At 41.0% G+C, this 20076-nt stretch overlaps 1 protein-coding gene across 1 annotated transcript; it reads left to right on the top strand.

The window, feature by feature from the left end:
* Positions 1 to 12904: 12904 nt before the first annotated feature.
* stc1 (stanniocalcin 1) lies at positions 12905 to 17021 on the top strand. The gene is made up of 4 exons (XM_046387126.1): positions 12905 to 13312; positions 15077 to 15219; positions 15385 to 15596; positions 16293 to 17021. Exons 1-4 carry the CDS (start codon positions 13132 to 13134, stop codon positions 16591 to 16593), a joined length of 837 nt encoding a protein of 278 aa, XP_046243082.1. The 5' UTR covers positions 12905 to 13131; the 3' UTR covers positions 16594 to 17021.
* The last annotated feature ends 3055 nt before the right edge of the window (positions 17022 to 20076 follow it).

The following is a 20076-nucleotide window of genomic DNA, read 5'->3' as shown; positions in this document are numbered from 1 at the left end:
CTATCAGTCATAATGTGTCATGGATGTAAACTCCTACTTGGTTCTGTATTTGCAGCACTTTTCTGTATTGGTTTGTGTGTATTTGCAGCATGTTTCTGTGTTTGCAGTTTCTTGTATGTTTCACTCATGTTTTCTTAGGTCAAACTGTGTTGAGCTCTCTCGGCCACTGTACATTTGATCCGTTCTTAAAATACAAATATTGATAACTGCAGTTTTACAACATTTAAATTACACCAATCAGCAGTTGTAGCTTACCACCTTGAAACATTATCTTTGAAATAGAAACAGCCAAACAGTTGATGGCAAACTTCAGTCACACAACTCTAGGACAAGACAAATGTCATGTCTCTTCTGTAAAAAAAAATTAAAAAAAAATTAAACATGAGAGTGGTTTCTCCTCCTGACACTGATGGCAGATGTAACTCAAACTGCAAAAGACAAGCTTGGGCTGCTGCCCTTTTCAACTAAGCATCTAATATTCCTGATACTTAGTACCTTGGGGCCTAACCTGTAACATGGCATATCAGCTTTCTGGCTGCTCACAGGAGGGACTGTATGCTGAGGGAGTGGACTGCCATGAACCCACAGAGGGCCAACAGAGCTCCTGGATCTAGGCAAGCTTCCAGCCCCCAGCACGCACACCAGCCCATCTTCCTACCCCCGGGGCATTCTCACTGATGGCTTAGGCTGGCTTTTCACTGTGCCATGATGCTTTCATTAAGCTAGTTTATTCCCCGTTTTCCACTGCTGGGCATCTCTCCCATCTGTGTTCACTCACAGCCATTGGCCAAGCTGCTGAGGCTCTGGAAGACATGGAGACTGTGTTTCACCAAGGATGCACAGTGCTTTTACAAATCCCATTGCTTTCTTCATTATCCATCGCCGTGGTTGTGTGGTTAGGGTGTCTGCCATGAAACTAGTGGGCTGTGGCTTGAAAAAACGTTTCTTGTTTTTGTTTTCAGCTTTACAAATGCAGGTCAAGGCTGCGCTTTACAGGCCCAGATCACTGTGGCAGTGTATAAAAGTACTTTATGTTGCCAGTGAGTGAATAATTGCTCTTCTGTAATTGCTAGCATTGTTACTATCTAATTTTCCTCCCATAAGCACTTTGCATGATCCAAAATAAGTGATAAATCTTAATTGAGCATTGGGAAAGTGAAACCCACACATTTAACTCAGCAACTCAGATATAAAAACAGAACAAAAGAACTGATGAAGCTAACAATTCAGTGACAAACAACTGGTTGCAGAGGTGGCTGCAGAGTCGTGTTTGTGAGTGCAAGACTGGTACAAGCTAAGCTGGTTTTTGGAGCATCTGTTGTGTGTCCAGCTTATTTGTAAAAAGTTTGGTTGTGTTGATCCTGTTGTGTTGTTCTATTGAACATAACATATTGAACCACAGCTTCTCACTTGCATGTGGGGGCAGAATTACCATTTGAAATGCTGTTGTGTTCATTATCATCAAATACACAACAGGTACAAAACCTTACTCTGCCACAACATCCCGGATCAAGCTGCTGCACTCAACGCAGGACTCCAGCAGGATGAAGGGATTCGGACTGTGTTTACATCTATCATGCATGGCGCTCAAGGGCAGTCAAAGTTAAGGGACAACGTCAACACTTAAATTTACTATAAATTTTGGTGTCCAATCCTACGTTGCACAAAGGCAAATAAATTACCTTTCACCATTACCATTCAGAGTGAAGTGTTTGGCCACCAGGAGCCTCCAGTGCAGCTCCAGTGTTGCTTGGGGCAGATTGTACAATGTCGTTCCCCTCCTGAAAACTATTCTTTCAAAGAATCTTGCATCATTTCCCTGTAGGGAATCCTTTGCATTTTGTTGTTCCTACACTCATTTTTTAAAAAACATTTAAGCAATCGTGTTTTCTTTGCCAGCATCTGACTCAGAACAGTAATTCACTGAATTTCCCTTGGGGTCAATAAAGTCTCTATCTATCTATCTATCTATCTATCTATCTATCTATCTATGTACATGATGCTTATCACTGCTAACCAAAGTTCATTACTATACATTACTCAAGATGTTTCTGACTATAAGGATGCACTGAATATGGAAAATTTGGCTGCAGTGAGGGACAGGGGTTGTGTACACTGCTGCCCACAAAGCAACAACGCCATAAACATCCTGGCATCTGGCTTATGTTCCCATCATACGCTATGCTCAAATTCAATTACCAAGTCCACATTCTCTGAATGATGTTGAAGGGCTCTTGATGGAGTGCTATGTACATAACCCTGATTAGGGATTACGCATAGATGTGATGAATACCGCAAGACCATTGAGAAACACTCCAGCATCATAAATCAAAACCACAGCGGTCCTCCAGATTTCAAAGCTCTGTTCAGTTCTGCTCATTAGAATAAAAGCTGTACATAAAACACATTTAACAACATGGGAATTAGTGTAATAGTGAGAATTATGGCCAGTTGGTGTATGTGGGGATTTTTAAGAGTTTATTTACTCTGTTTAACAACACACGCACACACACACGCGCGCACACACACACACACACACACACACACACACACACATTGAAATTTGGGCAGACAACAAGAGCTCCACAATGAATTTCTCATGCATTAACTTTGACTTATCCTCTTCCCCCACTAAACTACTGATTCTTAATGGAAGTGATGGCTACTTCAGGACATGTGCAGAGCAGCTAAGCAGAGAAAGGCAGATTTTGGCTACGTCTGAGGAGGAAGGACAGGAAGTGGGGTCCTTCAAACAAGTAGCGCAGCTGCAGGGGTTGGTATGGAGACATCCTTGCCACCAGGAGACTCACTGGGATTAAACATCACTACGTGGTGGTCCCTGACTGCTGACCATGCAGCTGACACACGTGGAGGCACTGAAGGTGCAACGTGCAGAAATGCCCAGCAGGTAGTAACACCCACTTGTACTGTGCAATGGTTCTTAAAGTCCACCTCCAGTCAAAAAATGTGTTTTTCCTCTGGTTGCTATACAGCTGAATGTTTGGGCTTCACTGCGCTGAATGACGTATGGGTGAGTTTGACAAGAACTAGAAGGCTGTTTTGACATTCATTTACTGAAAGTGGAAAATTTGTCTGCGCTCACTGAAAAATCCAGTTGTAAGGGCGGTGGTGGGGCTATACAAGCACAACGTTTGACATCACAATTACAACTGCACTTTGGAGGCCAATTCTGGTCCAGTATTCAACTTTCCCAAATGTGAGGCCTCCAGTGGGATCTGGGTGTCCTGCTGCCCACATACGCAAGAAAGCGGGAGACATCTTGAATCCAGCAGTTAAATTTTGGGAATGAAAGATTTTTACATGTTCATAGATTCTGGAATTTTAAATGAGGGTGAAGGAGTCAAGAGATAAACATAAAAACAGGATTTTAGCAAGATAATTTAACTTTTTTTGTGGAAAAATCATGCCATTATTCAAAGTAAAATATTTTCTATACATTTTAATACATGTCTGGAGGGGATGGAAATCAGTTTAACCACAGAGGACACCAGTGCTGAATGTGGCTCGGACACGCCTCTTGGCTGTTGTGACTCGTGTATCATCTGTTTATGTTTATGCTGTGGACTGGCATCGTGGCATCTTACTCTACTCTGCACATGAGTGAGAAGTGACTGTTGCAGGCATCACAGCAGGATGGAGAAGGAATGTCCCACCTTACTTTACCTCTGATTGGGTTACTCTGATTTTCTTACAATAACCAATCATCTCTCCTCCTAACCAACCGGACTAACAAAGGCAATAAGTATTAGCCAATTAGAGGCAGAGTAGGGAGGGCCATTCCTTGACCATCACAGGAAAAGGGAAGCACCCACCCAAATTCAGTGACTTCACGAATCACAAACAACAAATGTCTCCTAGCCTTGTTCAGTAGTGGCGTCCTCTGGAAACTGTTGCCATTTTCTGTATTTGCAGCTCGTGTCCTAAATGATGCTCACATGTTGTCAAATAGATGAAGATGTTCTCTTCATTTGCTTGTGTTTTTATTTTATTATATTTAGATGTCTGAAGTTGAAGGGTGTTGTGCTCTCTCGGCACTTGACAAAGAAATTTATGCATTTATTACACTAAAATAGCTAAGTGAGCTTGTGAAATCGAGAAAAATCACAATCAGTGTAGTCAGGGAGGCCTGACAGGACAGGGCGGGATTTTTTGGGGGTTGGATACTTGCCACAACTCACTTGCTCCTGCTGGTTTCTCCACTGTTAACAACTCCACCTTTAAAGGATGTTCAAGAAAAATTTCAAGCTTTTCCACTAGCGCCATCATCACGTCAAAAGAAATTTTTTTTCCACTACTTGGTTTATGACCAAATACCTGCAACATTCATGCGAATAAAGATGCTCAGCATGTTAGCATGTTAGCTGTTAGCGTCTTTGTGTGGATGTAAGCTTGCTGATGTTAAAACAATCACAGATAAAAAAGTCTTCTTACTTGTTGTATTACCCAGAATAAATAAGAAGACTGTTTATCTGTGAGTGTCGGATTGTTTTGATTCCCACCACTAAGGTGCACCCAACACATGATTCAAGTTTTGAGCAGTGCTCACTGCTGATGTTCACAGTATGCTGATCTTACCATTTTTCTAGAAGCACTGTTGTTCCTAAATAGAATCTTGCAAGCATGGCTGCAGACTTGTTTTGAAAAAAAAACAAAAAAACCCTGATTAATTTTAAAATGTTTTTTTTGTGTGTGTGTTTGATTAGACAACAAAGTGTCTTGTTGGACTACACTGCACCGAGCCCCCCCTGTTGTTCGGACTTCTTTTTCTGAGGCAGACCTCTCTCTATGACAACGCAGTAATCTTATTGAAATAAATGAGGAGGGTACATTTTTGACGCAGTGCTATTGTCAGTCTGAGAGAGGCCTTGCAACATTTCACAACGAACAGGCTGCTGCTGCAGGACTGATGGGGAACTTATATGAGGGTTACCACTGTGCAGCTCATATCAGATTAAAACTGCAATGGTATTAGTATGCAAATTGAAAAAAGGGGCAGTATTTCCTTTGGATTAACTGCCACTGCCTGTGACAGTGTATAAGTGCTGCACTATAGGCCTTATCACACAGCCATGTGAAATATTGTATCTGTACATGCCCATGGCATGCTGAGAAAGGTCTCCGCTGGTTTAGTCATAGAAGTCATTAAAATGTGATGTTGGTCACAATTTAAAATAGATTCAGGTACAAGCATCATTATGACACAGTAGAATTCTTCAGGATGGAATAATGTGTGAGGATGTGACGTGAGTGCTCTCTCTCTCTCACACACACACACACACACACACACACACACACACACACACACACACACAATTGTTACAGAAATTACAGGAAATTCTTTGGCAGCGACAGCAGCAGGCTAAAATGCATGCAAACAGATCTTTGGATTTTTGCTGCAATTCTCAAAAAACAGAAAAATTGTACAAGAAAACTTTTGATTATTGTATGAATGATGCAGATTGGAATAAGCAACGGCCATAAATTAAAATTAAGAAATTTGGTAACAAAATTCATCAACAGAGCCCGTATAAATTTGATTAATTGCTGCAAACCTAAAATCCCTTCTGGTTTTCATGACATAAATCGTGGCTACACATATAGCTAACACGTTCCTTTTGTGGTGGGAGCTTGTGGAATTAATTTGTCAGTTACAATGAGATGAGCCATTTGTATGGGTCTCATCACTTCTCGCCTCTTCAGTTGCTTCTTGTCGGCTGAGAGGATATTTGCGGTAGCTCTGAAAACACCAAATATAATGATCCTGGAGCCAGTGAACTGTGGTTGTGCTTTGGTTTGCTGCGGTGACACGCTCCCGCCTGTCATCAAGGTGTACCTCGGTTGACGTCTTATGCACTGGTCATCCATCTCTCTTTGAAGAAGCACTCTTTTAAAGTCATGTTTACCACCAATGCTGCCCTAAAAAACAACAAAAAACAAACAAACAAACAAACAGAAAAAACGCTCAATCACTTGGGTTTTAGAGACATTTAAAATTGAGTAATTGAAAGCACTTGTCTGTGTGAACGGATGTGGGCACCCCTCCAAAATGTATTCCTGAGATGCCTGAGCTGGAGACAGATCCAGATGGGTCTGAACTGAAACCAGATGGCTGGGTGAAGGGAACATAGCCTAGGTACTACTGCATGCATACAGACAGACTCCTTCTAAGGTACAGGCACTGTGATTTTGCTTGGTGTGTGTGTGTGTGTATGTGTGTGTGTCTGAGTGTAAGAGTACATGTGTGTCTGAAGTGTTGATGCACAAATGCAAGTCTGTGCTCAGGCAGTGGAATGTAAAGAGAAATTAAACTAATTATCCAAAATCCATGATAGGAAAAAGTTAATTTGATGACATTTATTGAGGTATTACAGAATGTCTAATGCCTTATTCAGCCAGCTCATCTCTGAGGTGGAAAAATTAATGACAAAGCTCAAGATAGCTTTATATGCTGCATACTGTTTAAAAAAAAATCCACAGAGTAACTTCGGTGCTTGAATATACTCTGCTATTCATAATCGGATCACTTTGACTGCAACAGAAACTTTGGCATTAAACATTGGACTAATCCACAAGCATTAGATGTTCAACTGAGGAGCCAAGAAACTGGATTTAAAAGGTCTGACACAAAGAATAAATCACTTAAAAAGTTGCAAATCTCAAAATGTGCTTTTCATATTTCACTGGGTTCTTGAAGTGAACGTTCCAGGGTTCACTTGCCAGACACGTCTGTACTGTCCATAGGGTGCTGTGATACCGGGTTTCCTCAGATCTTTTAATGATGAGGGCAGGATCTCTAAAGGTGTCGGTCATTTTCAAACCAACCGCACCGTAAAATCTGTGTATCACTTTGAAATCGCTGTTGGCTGCTATCAGAAACACATTCTGCAAACACACCTGTGCACCAGAGAGGATATTACCTGCAAAAAACCTACCAGACGGTGAGTGTTGTCAACCAGCGAGTTATTATTAGTAATCAGTGATTCACAGAGTTGTGTTCAGGGTTCTACCCTTTGGGAAAGAGTTTGGGCCTGTTAAATTAATGCATTTTAAATTTATCTTCAACAGCACAGCCCACGCAACTAGGCAAAACGTATTTCCACCATCTTACTTCAAAAGCATTCTCGTTAAAAATGTTTCCGTTCAGAATTAGCTGCTTGCAACACAAAACAGAGCAAAACACAAAACAAGCTCACGCAGTTCTGAAACCTCTTTTTTTTGTCTATGTAAAATGTCTTTGGGTTCCTTTTCTGGGTGAACAAAATCCTTTTAATTCCCCAAGAAGAAATTAGTCTTTCAGTTGTCTTACTGAGAATCAAACAGGAAGGAAGAGCTACAGAATAACACAGAAGGAGCTTCAGAAACTTGCATGGGATCAGCTCAGTACTCCTGATGCTTGTATGTGACTACAATGCACCTTACTGATACAGGGGAGTACATGTAGAAGCCAAATCTGAATCCCAGTGTACACTATATAGACAAAAGTATTTGGACTCCTGACCATTACACTTACAGGGACTTTAATGAGATTGCAGTCTTAATATATAGACAGGCTGGCAGCTTCCACTCTTTTGGGAAGGCTTTCCGCAAGATGTTGGAGTGTTCCCAAACTGTAACCACAAAGTTGGAAGCATAGCATTGTCCAAAATGTCTTGGTATGCTGAAGCATTAAGATTTCCCAGCCCCATACCACACCTGAATTCTGGTCTGTCCCAATTCTTTTGTCCATAAAGTGCATGTTCAAAAATTCCTCGTGATAGTATTGATGGCAGTAGAGGAACAAGAATATTGTGGTGTTAGCTTAAGTTTATTGATATGTCTCTAACTTATTTATATGTTTTCATTTATGATCAGGTTGTCATCTATCTATTTATTATCCCATCTTCATCCCTTCAGCTGCAGTTACAAACCCAATCGAGTCCACAACCAAGTGAGCAGGCACGTCCCAACGTAAGAAAAGGTGAGGTGACAAAGTACGTCTTCAGAGAGTCTTTGACTGACTGAGCCAGATTCAGGGGACATGTTGCAAGATGTATTTGCAGCTGTGTTGTAAACGCTTCCAGCCTTTTGCAGTTTCTACTGGCAACACCCCAACAAAGCAAATTGGTTAGGGAAGTGCGCAAAAGTAATGGACAATATTTAGTAAAGATTTTGAATTGAGTATTACATTTTGATGCATACCCTCAAACTTCAACATGAGGTCCCCCACTCTGCACAATATTAGCTTTGTGTCAATACCTGTGGTTATTTGTAATCAGTTCAGATAAAGAAGCCTTTTACAGACTTATGGGAGACTGAATGAATTCCTGGTTTTGATTCACTGAGGAGCTGTGCAAGCAGCACTGTCAAGGTAAAAAATAAAAAATAATAACAATAATAATAAAAAAAAAATGGTGGGAAAGAATGCTGTGCTTTTGCACAAACCTTACCACAGTTTGATGAGAAATCAATGTTGTCATATCAAGTGTCCGCTGTTGGATTTAGATGAAGACTGTCATAGGTGTGAGGTTGTTTCATACTGCCTCTTCAGGAAACCAATACTGTAGTGAAGTGTTTTTCCACAGCCTTCCATTGTGCATTGTGTGTGTCATCATTGCCTCTGCATTTTCTTGATTCTTCTTCCCTTTGCAGAGCAGTGACTGAAGTGAGTGTACATGTACAAGAGTTGCAGCATGTTTTCATTCCGGCCTCCAGATGTATAGCCCTGCTATGTTACTTGTGTTGGATACACATTCAGGAATGCAGGTCCCTTGAGATTTTACGTTATGTTCAAGTCATGCAGACATCTGCTGGGGGAAAAACACCACCCGTTACTACTACCGATACTACCAAGGATGAACTGAATGCTGCTCTGAAAATAAACTGATACATTTCACCCTCCATTCTGGTGATGTGACAGTATCAGTATTTTGTATTTTTTAAAAATTGTGAGTTTCACGGGACCAGAATAAAATACATAGCTGCGTCTGCTAATTTCAGCCCTTTTTTCTGAGCAGTGAATAACACTTACAATGGGTTTAAGTGTTCAGTGTGCTCACAGAAACCAAATCTCAGTTTGGCTGCTCTACTTCTGCTGTTTCAATAGATGTTCCTATGACAATACAGATTAGAACTGTGGTTTCAACAGCAGTGCACAGGATCCTTTTATTCATGGAAGCAGTTTTAAATGATTTTAAGAAGATTTCTCGGCATCCTGAACGTACATTCTTGTGGTTCAAAAGTGACATTGTCTCTCTTTTGTTTTTACTTGTCTGACAGCTGAATGACACTGCTGGGTGCTGTGTCCTAATGGACGGATCCTACCTCTTTCTGTCAATACAGTGCAGAGCTGCTGCCCAAAGCCCACCTCCTATTCAAGACATTTTCTCAAAAATTAAGTGTTAATCTCATGTGAACGCCACAAGCATCTGCTGCTAGAAAGCAAAACACGTTATCCCCCTGACCAAACATCACACATCAAAACACACAAACACACACAGAAAATTCTATGTTGCTGAAAACACATCAGCACTGACTGGCTTCCCCTCCATCCCTCCAACACACTAGAAACAGTTTGAAGGTGTTGCTTCACAGTAATTGCTCATGCAAGTCAGTAAAAAGTCCCTCTTGTGGACACAGGTAGACTAGCACTGTCCTTCAGGTGACATCTTGCAAGTGCTTTTACATAACTCATTATGTAAACTCGTTAAAAAGCTTCGGCGCAGACATTAGCAATATTTGTGATTAATTTGCTTGTGCTTGATAAAAGATGAACCCCCCATTTATTACACTGATTCTAGATCTCTTGCTCATAATGAACAATCTCATAATCTTATAATTATAGAGGAAGCTGCCGTCAGGCAAACAGCAATAAGCTAAGGGCAAAATTCAACTTAGATGCAAAGTGACCTCTAATCAGAGAATCAGTTCATCTACCTCAATGTAAATGAATGCAAAACTCTCAGGCTGCAGCATTCTGCATGTTCATTCTCTGTAACAGATTTGTCCTTTCAGTGAACTCTGCCCTCTATCTCCAGCGCCAATGTTGTCTGTTATATTTCTGAAAACAAGGTGAATCACCTTCTTCTACCTGACAAAGGAATTCATTATCCTTTCCCCCAGAGGACGCAGAAATGGTCTTCTCAAATGTGTTTGTGGTATGGCTGTACTCCAAAAAGGAAGAGTCTGCAGAGATGTGCTAACAAGAACGAGACGGACATCCAAAACTCATGAATAAACTTTCAATTCACGTCTTCGGTTTCGTGCTGAGACACAGCGAGCCCCCCGCCCACCTGAGTGAAAAAGCATAGGGAAGCAATAAATGCAAGAGCGGCAACATATTCATGGAAAGCACGAATATCAGCTCAACATCTGACTCAAATCATACATTGTTCAGAGTGTTGTCTTCTTCAGGTTTCTTTAGGAGTGCTGACATAACCAATAAGCAAGCAGGCCGGTTTCTGACAGACTGTTTTCCTCACATAATTTGCAGGGAGGAGAACCAGTCATCACTCTGGAAACTCACACAGTAAAAAAAAAAAAGTGTTTGGAATCAAATGTGGGAAGACTAAGGACTGTCTAAATATCACCAAGGACAAGACAAAATATCACAAACCTTAGTTCTCTGGTCTCTTTTGAAAAAGTTAACCATATTCAATCTGAGGCTAAACTGACAAAAGAAATCACAGAAATCACATGTCTGACATGTAGCTTGTGTCCTTCAGGGACTGGGATGTTGATAATGATTGACTGTGACAGTAGATAACAGCTCATTCATTAGGTTGTTACATTCATATTATCTTTCCATTACAATGGCTATTGGTGCAGCTGGCAGGGCCCCATATTTGGATTCCCCAGCAGAGATAAGGTGCCAACAGCTTGACATCATGCCCAACTGACAACGCTCTGGGAGAAATTAGAGTTACAGCACAATGATTGCCAAAGACAACCCGAACGCAGAGGAGAGGCACAAAGAGGCCTTTTCTGCGCTCTGAAACACCACCGGAAAAGTGATTTGACATATCACACAAGGAAAATATCATAAATCTTTTACTAACAGGAAAACTTGCGGGGTGATTTATGCTTGGCACTGACACCTGTAATGAGCCGCATATCTGATGGAAAGCATGACTTGAATCTTTTGGAGAAGTTTATCTGTTTGCATGATCCAGGGTAGCTGAGTATTTAGAAGCTATTTCCACAAATAAAGAAGTTTCTATTGTGTATCCAAGTAAAACGAAGGCCGTTAAACGTTTTCCTTTATTCCACATTATCAGCACGATTCAGCTTCCTACTGTCTGATATTGTCTGTAATAGTCAAACGCTGCACTGGGTGAAGAGGCGTGAGGCCTCCATGATTAATGATAGCTTAGAGTCCCACACATCATCCTCTGTATGCCGGCACGTGCAGCTGCAAGTTAGTGGACTCTGAGCCAAAATTTCACTTACTTGGAAAGAAGAGATTGGAGAATTAGGTCAATCACAGTCATTAGTCACACTCTGTGTCAACAGCACAGGTAGTTTATCTCCATGTTAACTAGAATTCGTAAAGTTAAAGCCACAATGATGTCATCCTTCAGCACGGTTCAGGAAAATGCCACAGTGATTAAAAAAAAAAAAAAAAGATGTCATTTGAATATGCTGGGTTATTTGATATTTGGACAAAGGCGTTTAAGTCTGGCAAAGTACACACCACATTTTACTACAACACAGGTCTGTTAAATATGCTTTGGCCTGTTAGACTGGAGATGTGGTTTGCATTTGTAGTCATTAGGGACTGTGGAAAAATTATTTGGAGTGTATGGAGGAGAATCATATAAAAAGAAAGCCCCTTCCTACTATTATTAATTTTCATTGGGACCCTCCCCTCCAGTAAGGAAACAATACACCACTGTCTGACCACAATAAAATTAATATACTTTATGGAATAAAGATTTTCACAATAGTCATCAGTACTCTCATGAGAACAAAGTGAAACTGACAAATTTATGACAAAATAACACAATTTACTTAAACGAAGCTCCAGGTGTCTTAGTAATAGGTTGGTTAACAGAGGAAGAAGAGACGACAGGACCAAACTGTGACAAGCTTCAAACAAAACATTATGTCATAGATGCTAACTTTATATAACACTTTTAAATTGACATGCAGAAGGTGATTGGCTGGTTAAAAAAAAAAAAGTGTTTTCTCACTCAGAGTACATGATGTTCTTTTCCTGTTTATAGTACACTAAGATCCACAGTCTGTGTTTCTCCACGTGACCCACTGGACCTACTAGTCACTGGTGGATGACTGGGGGGGGGGGCAAAGTTCTAATATGAGGACATCGTTTTCTACATATGACAATGCTCAGAAACAAATTTGACAATAAATTTCACAAAAGAAGTTTGAAATAAAATATGAATCTGGTGGGATGAGGGGAAGAAAGACCCCCAACACACACCTCCACTTTTTTGCCACCCCTAATAATTTTGTTACAATCCCTTACAATCATTCATGCATGTTTTCATATCGGCCTTCTTGAGGGCAACACAGAAGGATTACAGCATGTGTTCAATATGGATAGTTAGAAAAAGTACATGTCTTTTTAGCAGAAGAAAACTCTTTCCTAAACCAATTTTTCGCACAAATTGGATGTTAGTTGTTGCCATGTAATACAGTGAGTGAGTCAGGAATAACCCTGACCAAAATGGTGATTGTAGTAAAGTAGATGGAGAGGGTGAAACGATATCAGTCGGAATAACGCCTGTAACATATCGAAACTGCAAATGTGATTTAAAACGCCTCGAGTGGAATAAAACATGTTTATCTTTTGTTCAAGAAAACAATTCCCCAAATTTCCGCGTTGAGCTGTAAGATCTACAGTGCTGGCCGCTGCTAAATGATTTTATCAATTAGTAGTGGAAAGACCAGGACCACGGTCTTGCATACTGCGTTCTGATTGGTCCAAACGCAGAGCTCGTAATGTTCAGCGCTCCCATATAAACCCATGCAGACTTGACATCGGTTCTATCTGTCATGCAAGTCCAAAGGATAGCGAGGAGCCCAATGTAAAGAAATTGCTGGCAGCTTACTTGTAATAGCCTACATCTTTTGTGTTTTCGCCGCTGCAGAAGGTTTTGGAGCGTCATTCTTATGAATTACACACAAAGCAGGAGGCGTCTCTTTATATTTAGTTGTATAATCTGTGTTGAGAGGACGATGCCTTTGAGGACCGGACTTTTTCTCCTGATGGTGCTGAACGCATCTGCATATGAACTGGATCAAAACGAGTCCTATTCGCCCAGGAGAGCACGCTTTTCTGCCAATAGCCCTTGTAAGTAACACACTGCTTCTATCTGCATATATCACAGAGTGCACTGCTTGCTTGTTATTTTATTTTATTTTTACACACCGTTTCCACAATGCACAGCCTCACCTTTGCTCGCTTACTATGAGGAGATTTTTTCCCATATTTTTTTGTTTGTTTTATTTATTTATTTATTTTTGCCTATGCAGCCTTTTCTGTCTAAACGAGCGCGTTGATTCCCGGAGAAGGCTGCGGGATTAACGCTGTGGTTTTTGCCGGTGTCCTGCCGGCAACAGATGAGCATGGTGCTTGGTGCTGACACCTGAGAGTGCAGGCTGTGTCATGCTGATAGTCTTTCTCAAGGGTTTGCCTGGCGCATAGGTCCCACTGTTCAGCGTTATAGTGGACTTGAGGGGATTTTCAGTGTTAAAGCCTTCAGGTCAGAAGAAGAAGTAGGCTACACCGTTGTATTTTCTTCTCTGTATGTCTCAAGCTACACTGTCATCGGGGCTGTGCCTACTGAACAAATAAATGCAACCCTGTTACTTGACATTTTGTGTATCCATCTAAGAAAAGCAAGGCTTGAGCCAAAATAGCTCATAATCAAGAAGTGACACTGCAAAGCCTAAAATCTGCATGGACTTTTCCTTTTTAACAAAAAGGTACAGCCCAATGATAGAAGGCAGTGGGTAACAGGGATGCTGATTCGCTTCTGCAGGAATTGCTTCATCATCATAAGATTTGCAGCTCACTCTCTGTATTTTGAGAACAATCTCTGGTCCCTGATGGCAGGCAGACTTTATCTGACTGTGCAGGTCAACATGGGGCCCCAGATTCAAAGTCTGCCAAGTAGGCTTAGGCTCTGCGGTGACATTTCTTAATGGTTATTACAAAGGATTTGAGTCAGGCAGCTTGCCATCACAGTGGATTCTTGGATGAAGAAGAAGGAAAACCAACTATATGGACACACTGATTTCCAGATTATGTTTTATAGCTCTGCCTTGGTGTAAAATTTCAAGTCGGTTGTGTGGACTTAGAGCCCTGCTCCTTAGGGCTAAGATCAGTTTTTTGGAAAATTAATCAAAGGACTGAATGATGTTGCAGGATGGATGTTTCATAGGTTTCACAAAGATGGAGATCAGGGTTACTTGTGGGTTAATCAGCCTAATAACTATTCCTGTCATGTGACACTCCTCAAATGAATATGGCAGCATTTTCTGCATGTGTATTTCATTATGTAGATGTTCATTGGATCAATTCTGGATGTTTAACTGGGCTGTGATTATTTAATAGTTAAAAATATTAAAGTGGTTTGGAGGCAGAGTCCTCAAATTCAGCTCGACAATTATGGCTTGTGTAAAAATTTGTGTGTGTGTGTGTGTGTGTGTGTGTGTGCCAGTGGTACAAGTGTACGGTTGTGTGTGTCGACAGGCACGCCAACAATTTTCAGGAAACTCTTTGGTATTTCTGGTGCTGTTCATCCAAGCTCTGCTGAAAAGAACCAAACAGTGGAATATAGGTCCCTGCCAAGAGAAAAGTGCAGTTGTGCCAAGTAGTGTCTGAGGCTCTCTGAGTTGTAAGGTGTCCAATCTACAGTCAAGTCACTATTTGCCCCGAGTGACTGTATGTCTTTTGTGAATCACCAAAGTATAAAAAGATTCTCTTTTGTTTGCCACATTTTTTAGCTGAAACCCTGGCAACCCTTGTGTAATGAGCTCAGTGAGTGTGCAGTGATTCCCAGTGAACCCACTGTTGGCTCCCCTGCTGATGGTCCATTCTCTGTGCCCACAGCAGATGTGGCACGCTGTCTCAACAGTGCCCTCCAAGTTGGCTGCGGAGCTTTCGCCTGCCTGGAAAACTCAACTTGTGACACAGATGGCATGCATGACATCTGCAAGTCCTTCCTATACAGTGCTGCTAAATTTGACACTCAGGTATACACTTTTAATCATTTCTCACAGTCTACACACAGTATGCCTCTCTCTCCCTCTCTCTCTCTTTCTTTCTATGTGCACATGAGCCATGTGGGATTATATGGGTGTAACTGTCAGGGCAAGAATGTGTGAAGCACTGCTGGGTTTTTTTTTTTTTTTTAACAGGGTAAAGCATTTGTGAAGGAGAGCCTTAAGTGCATTGCGAATGGCATCACCTCGAAGGCATTCCTCACCATCCGCCGCTGCTCCACCTTCCAAAGAATGATATCTGAAGTCCAAGAGGAGTGTTACAGCAAGCTGGATATCTGCACAGTTGCCCGATCAAATCCAGATGCTATTGGTGAAGTGGCACAGCTACCGAGTCACTTCCCCAATAGGTGAGCTCTTCCTCGAGTGCATATGATTTACAGAGGCTTACAAAACAAGTTGAGCGATGCTATGATCTGCTGACAGCAGTACACATGGTACATGACTTGTTAAGTGGTGAGTTTCTAGCTTCTGATGTTCTGCAGGCCCTTTGACCACAAAGTACATTTAAAAACAAGGGTCCATTTCTCCAGTGAAAGACAAATCAGAATCAAAATACAGCCGTTGTTCATTTTAAGTGAAGGAGAGCCCCAAGATGTGCGTTTGAATCATCCCCAAAATTGAAAATATATATGCCTAGCATGTTTCGAATATCCCTTTTGGCCCTGATTTATGCAGTATGGCTACATTTGTATTGATTTTCATGTTGTGGTTACCATCTGTTTCATACATTCTTTAGCACAATGAAAGAAATTGAAACAGGAATATCAAGTTTGCATGTTTTTGTTCCTATTGTTGTCCTAATGCATGGAGGATTGCAGTTTGGGAGTGGATACAAAAGGGTAGTGATGGCTGTAGCACAGGGCTTTGTGGTGAAATGACGGTCACTCCCACATGGATGCCATGAGACTATAGAGCATATGTTCAACTACATTTATGAAGGTTTGACCTCTTGGGGGTACAGCAGGAATATATTGTGGCCATGCTGCACATTTTTCTTTTAAATAGACATTCAGTGATGTTTTGTTTTGCTGTCATTGTCCTAGGTTTTATGGTAAGCTGCTACAGAGCCTGATGGACTGTGATGAGGACACGGTGGACCGCGTTAGGACCAGCATGGTGTCGCGGCTCGGCCCAGAGATGAGCATGCTTATTCAGCTGCTGCAGAACAAGCCCTGCCCATCCACTGCTGTGGCTGCAGCTGCCGCCATCCCAACTGGAGTGGAGGGCCGTGGGAGCTGGCGCTGGTCCATGGGTCCCCATATGTACAAGATCCAGCCTAATCTGCGAAACAGAGACTCTGCCAGTAATTTTGGCAAAAAGCGCTCTGCCAGTGACAGCTCCTAACTTCCACTCAGAAACTCCACACACTCCTCAAAACATCATGAAAGCTCCTCTATTCCCTAGCGGTGATAAAATACATTCCTCCGCTAGACTGGAAGTTACAGAAATATGCACCTCTAGGGAATGCCGGAACGCCCATAGAGTTGATATCAGAGTTTGATCGTTGTTCTATTGTATATCCTACACTTTAGGCTTGAGAGAACACCCCCCCCACCCCCCAACCATCAACTGTTTTCAAACACGTCCGCTCACAGTTAGTGTTGAACATGTGGCTTGTTGCTCCTGTGCAGCACAGTCCTGCTCACTCCTCCTCACCTCCTCCGACAGAGACAAATCCTTAAGATGTTTTTCGACGCCAAGCAAAACATTTAAAAAAATTAAAAAAAAAAAAACTATTTAAAAAACAACAGCCATGGTGGTTCACACCTCTAGAGCACAATTCCATACTTTAAAAGATGAAAAAACACAAGTCTCATAATCCAGACATTTGTTCATGGATAGAAATCTGTAGTTGGATTATTATTAGTTCATTGATAGGAATGGGAAATTATTGGTAGATGTATTTAATATTTCAGCGATGAGACCAGTCAAATTGTGAGCATGAGATGTGGAAATGACTTCATATCTATTTCCTGACACTAGCATAACAGTTAAATGTACTGTATACTAAGTTACGTGCGAGAGCCATGGCCCTCTAAAAGAGAGTGCTCATATGGAGTGTTGTTTCATGGTAACCTTTGACAGGTTGCCTTAAACTGACCAAAAAAAAAAAACAAAAAAAAAACTACAAACTGCCCTGAATGCTATTCATGAAATACCAAAATAGTGTATAGCTATAGCACTTATACATGTTTTTTTGTTTGTTTGTTTTGTTTTGTTTTTTGTTTGTTTTTGTTTTTTTCTGATGGGTTAGATGTAGCCGTGGTTACGTGTTACGTGAAATCATCATCGTGCTCACGAGGATTGTCCAGGTCTTGGCCAAGTCTAACTGTCAGAAAAAGTCCATTTTGCATATCTTGTATCCAGACACTTGTAATGCATACGACTGTTGAGCTCTGCAGTATATGTGGGACCATGTTTAGTGGAATCTGTATCCGTGTTCTTAAAGGAGCTCGAAGCGGTAGTGTATGTGCATTAGCTGATTAGCACGTTCACCGATGAGACTGAGAGCAGCCATCTTGTTAGACTGATGATCATCACTCTCTGAGGTGAATAACGTGACATACACACTGGCTTCCGGTGTCGAGATAGAGAATGACTATTTTAACAAAAAAAAAAAGCCTTGTTGGAATGATATTTATTTTCCTACTATATTATTTAATTTTTTCTTTATTATTTTTATGCATTATTGTAGTTTTAATTAGTTTACAGATTTAACAAGCAGTTCAGTCATGGCTCCTATTTGAACATGAGCTCTATGCCAAAAAAATGAAAAGAAAAGAAAAAAAAGTGAGCTGATGCTCTGGTGACTGAATGGGACCCATGTCATGACTCTGTGCTGGCCATAGGGGAACAAGGTTGGTCATTCAAGTCAGGTGATCTACTTTATGGGTGTTATAAGGGACCACAACAAAACGATAGCTTCATTTTGACACACTCTCTGGTTTAAAAAAAAATAATAATAATAAAGGGTTGTCATTGTAGAGGGTTCGTGCATAATATCAAACACTGATCAGGTATAATCACAGTAAAACAAACACCAGCATTGAGTACCCGAATAGGGAAGTTTGGGGGTAGTCCTGCCATAGTTTGCTCTTCTTTGCATAGACTGAAATACGTTCTCTTTTAGGTTAGCTTGAAAAATTGTACTTGTCGCGAATGTCTTCATCCCTTGCATTTCTTTCCTGTTATTATTTATTTTTTATGTATTTCTTTTTTTACTGATTCTGATCTTATACAGTAGATGAAGAGAAGAAGATGCAACTGAATTGATCCAATGCATCACATAGGGAGCACATACTGTAGTATCTGTGTCTGCTTTAGTCTCAGGTCACATGTCTTTCTTTAAAGGCTCTGACAACTTTGTTTTTTTTCCATAAAATATTAATTACTCAATAAGCAACTATTAAAGTTTATTTTTTGAGAAACAAAACATCTTTATTGATTATTTTACCACCCAGAAACTCAGATAATGGATGTGGTTTTGGTAAGGTTTAAATGATCTCAGATTGATTGGACACTGATTCTAATGTTGCTAAATCCTGATCGGTGCTACTTAGTACACGACGTTTCACACACCTATCAAATGAGCACGAGACCGAGTAGCACAGACAGACATGTGAAATGACAGTCCAGCCTAGAAGTGACCCAGCAAGTTAAAGGGATCAAACAGCATTGCTCTTCTGGAAGATTTTTCATTTGTTGGTACATTGGGAGAATTCGATGAACACTCAGGTGTTAGTTTGTCTCGGCTAGTGAGAAGCTCATGCTAGTTTGTGTATATTAGGAGACGTTATAACTGCACGTCAGTGTAACAAAAAGGTCACGGTAGACTTCATGAAATCTGATCATTTTTACAGATAAGGCTGCGTGTTTCGTGGCCTTTGGCGACCGAGACAATCATCCAGAATCAGTAGGTCAGTACAGAGCCCCGGTCACTGAGAAGGGTCTTCACGCTGGTGTTTGCTTTATCTATACCTGGGAGATAGATTTGGTTTGTAGCCATTAACTTATGGGGGATTTATGATATTTTCAGACCTGGGCCCTATTTTTACAACTCTGGCTCACTTTTCCATCACAGACTTCCTGCAGCAACTCAGCTGTGGCGGGATTTTAGACTGAGACTTTGAGACCTTGAGCAAGATTTGCGTTTCTGGTTATACAGACACTTAAAAGCAACAATCTCAGCCTGTAAGCGGCAAAAAAGCACCTTTAAAGGACTTAACTTTGAGGGTTGGAGTTGCCCCAAAGGATTATGTTTTGCATTGTTTGTTTGCATGTTTGCATTGCATTGCAGCCGTGTCACAGCTGTTGGCTAATGTGGTCTGCTGGACCACTTCCAAAACTTTTGGTAAGTATGAATCATTTACACACCAAAATAAGCAAATGTAGGGTCCGGGTTAAAAAATACCAAAAATCTCCTTTAAGTGACATCTTCAATGGCTTGAGATCGATTTGAGATTGAATTGCAAAAGCTTGTGCACATTAGAAATGCAATGTAGAGATTCATCTAGAAGCAGGGCTGGGTTCAGTTCACCACCAAGCAGTGTGATTCAGAAGAAGACTTTTCCTGAGAATTCAAATTTCTTGCAAATTGGTATTCTTAAAAGTTCCTTATAGCAAAATCTTAAAGGACTGTTGAGCAAAAAAGATTCTGCTTGCCTGATTTTGGATGCCATCATAGATTCATCTTTGACTTCATGACACCAACTGAACCCAGTCCCGCTCCATAAAAAGTGGATTTATGCTTTTTTTTTTTGTGCCGTGTTGAAAAGAGACAAGAGACCAGAAAAACAGATGTCAGTGTCAATTTAACAGCTATGTTAA

This window comes from Scatophagus argus, chromosome 4 (assembly GCF_020382885.2).
Source record: "Scatophagus argus isolate fScaArg1 chromosome 4, fScaArg1.pri, whole genome shotgun sequence".
Lineage (NCBI taxonomy): Eukaryota > Metazoa > Chordata > Actinopteri > Scatophagidae > Scatophagus > Scatophagus argus.
The sequence above is the reverse complement of the archived record's forward strand: the minus strand, read 5'-3'. Positions and strand labels throughout refer to the sequence as shown.

Bases quoted from the DNA above. Each gene is read 5' to 3' on its own strand.
- stc1 (XM_046387126.1), top strand. From the start codon at position 13,132: ATGAATTACACACAAAGCAGGAGGCGTCTCTTTATATTTAGTTGTATA. The intron at 13,313-15,076 runs GTAAGTAACACA...CTGTGCCCACAG, and splicing joins CTTTTCTGCCAATAGCCCTT to CAGATGTGGCACGCTGTCTC. The intron at 15,597-16,292 runs GTGAGCTCTTCC...TCATTGTCCTAG, and splicing joins CCGAGTCACTTCCCCAATAG to GTTTTATGGTAAGCTGCTAC.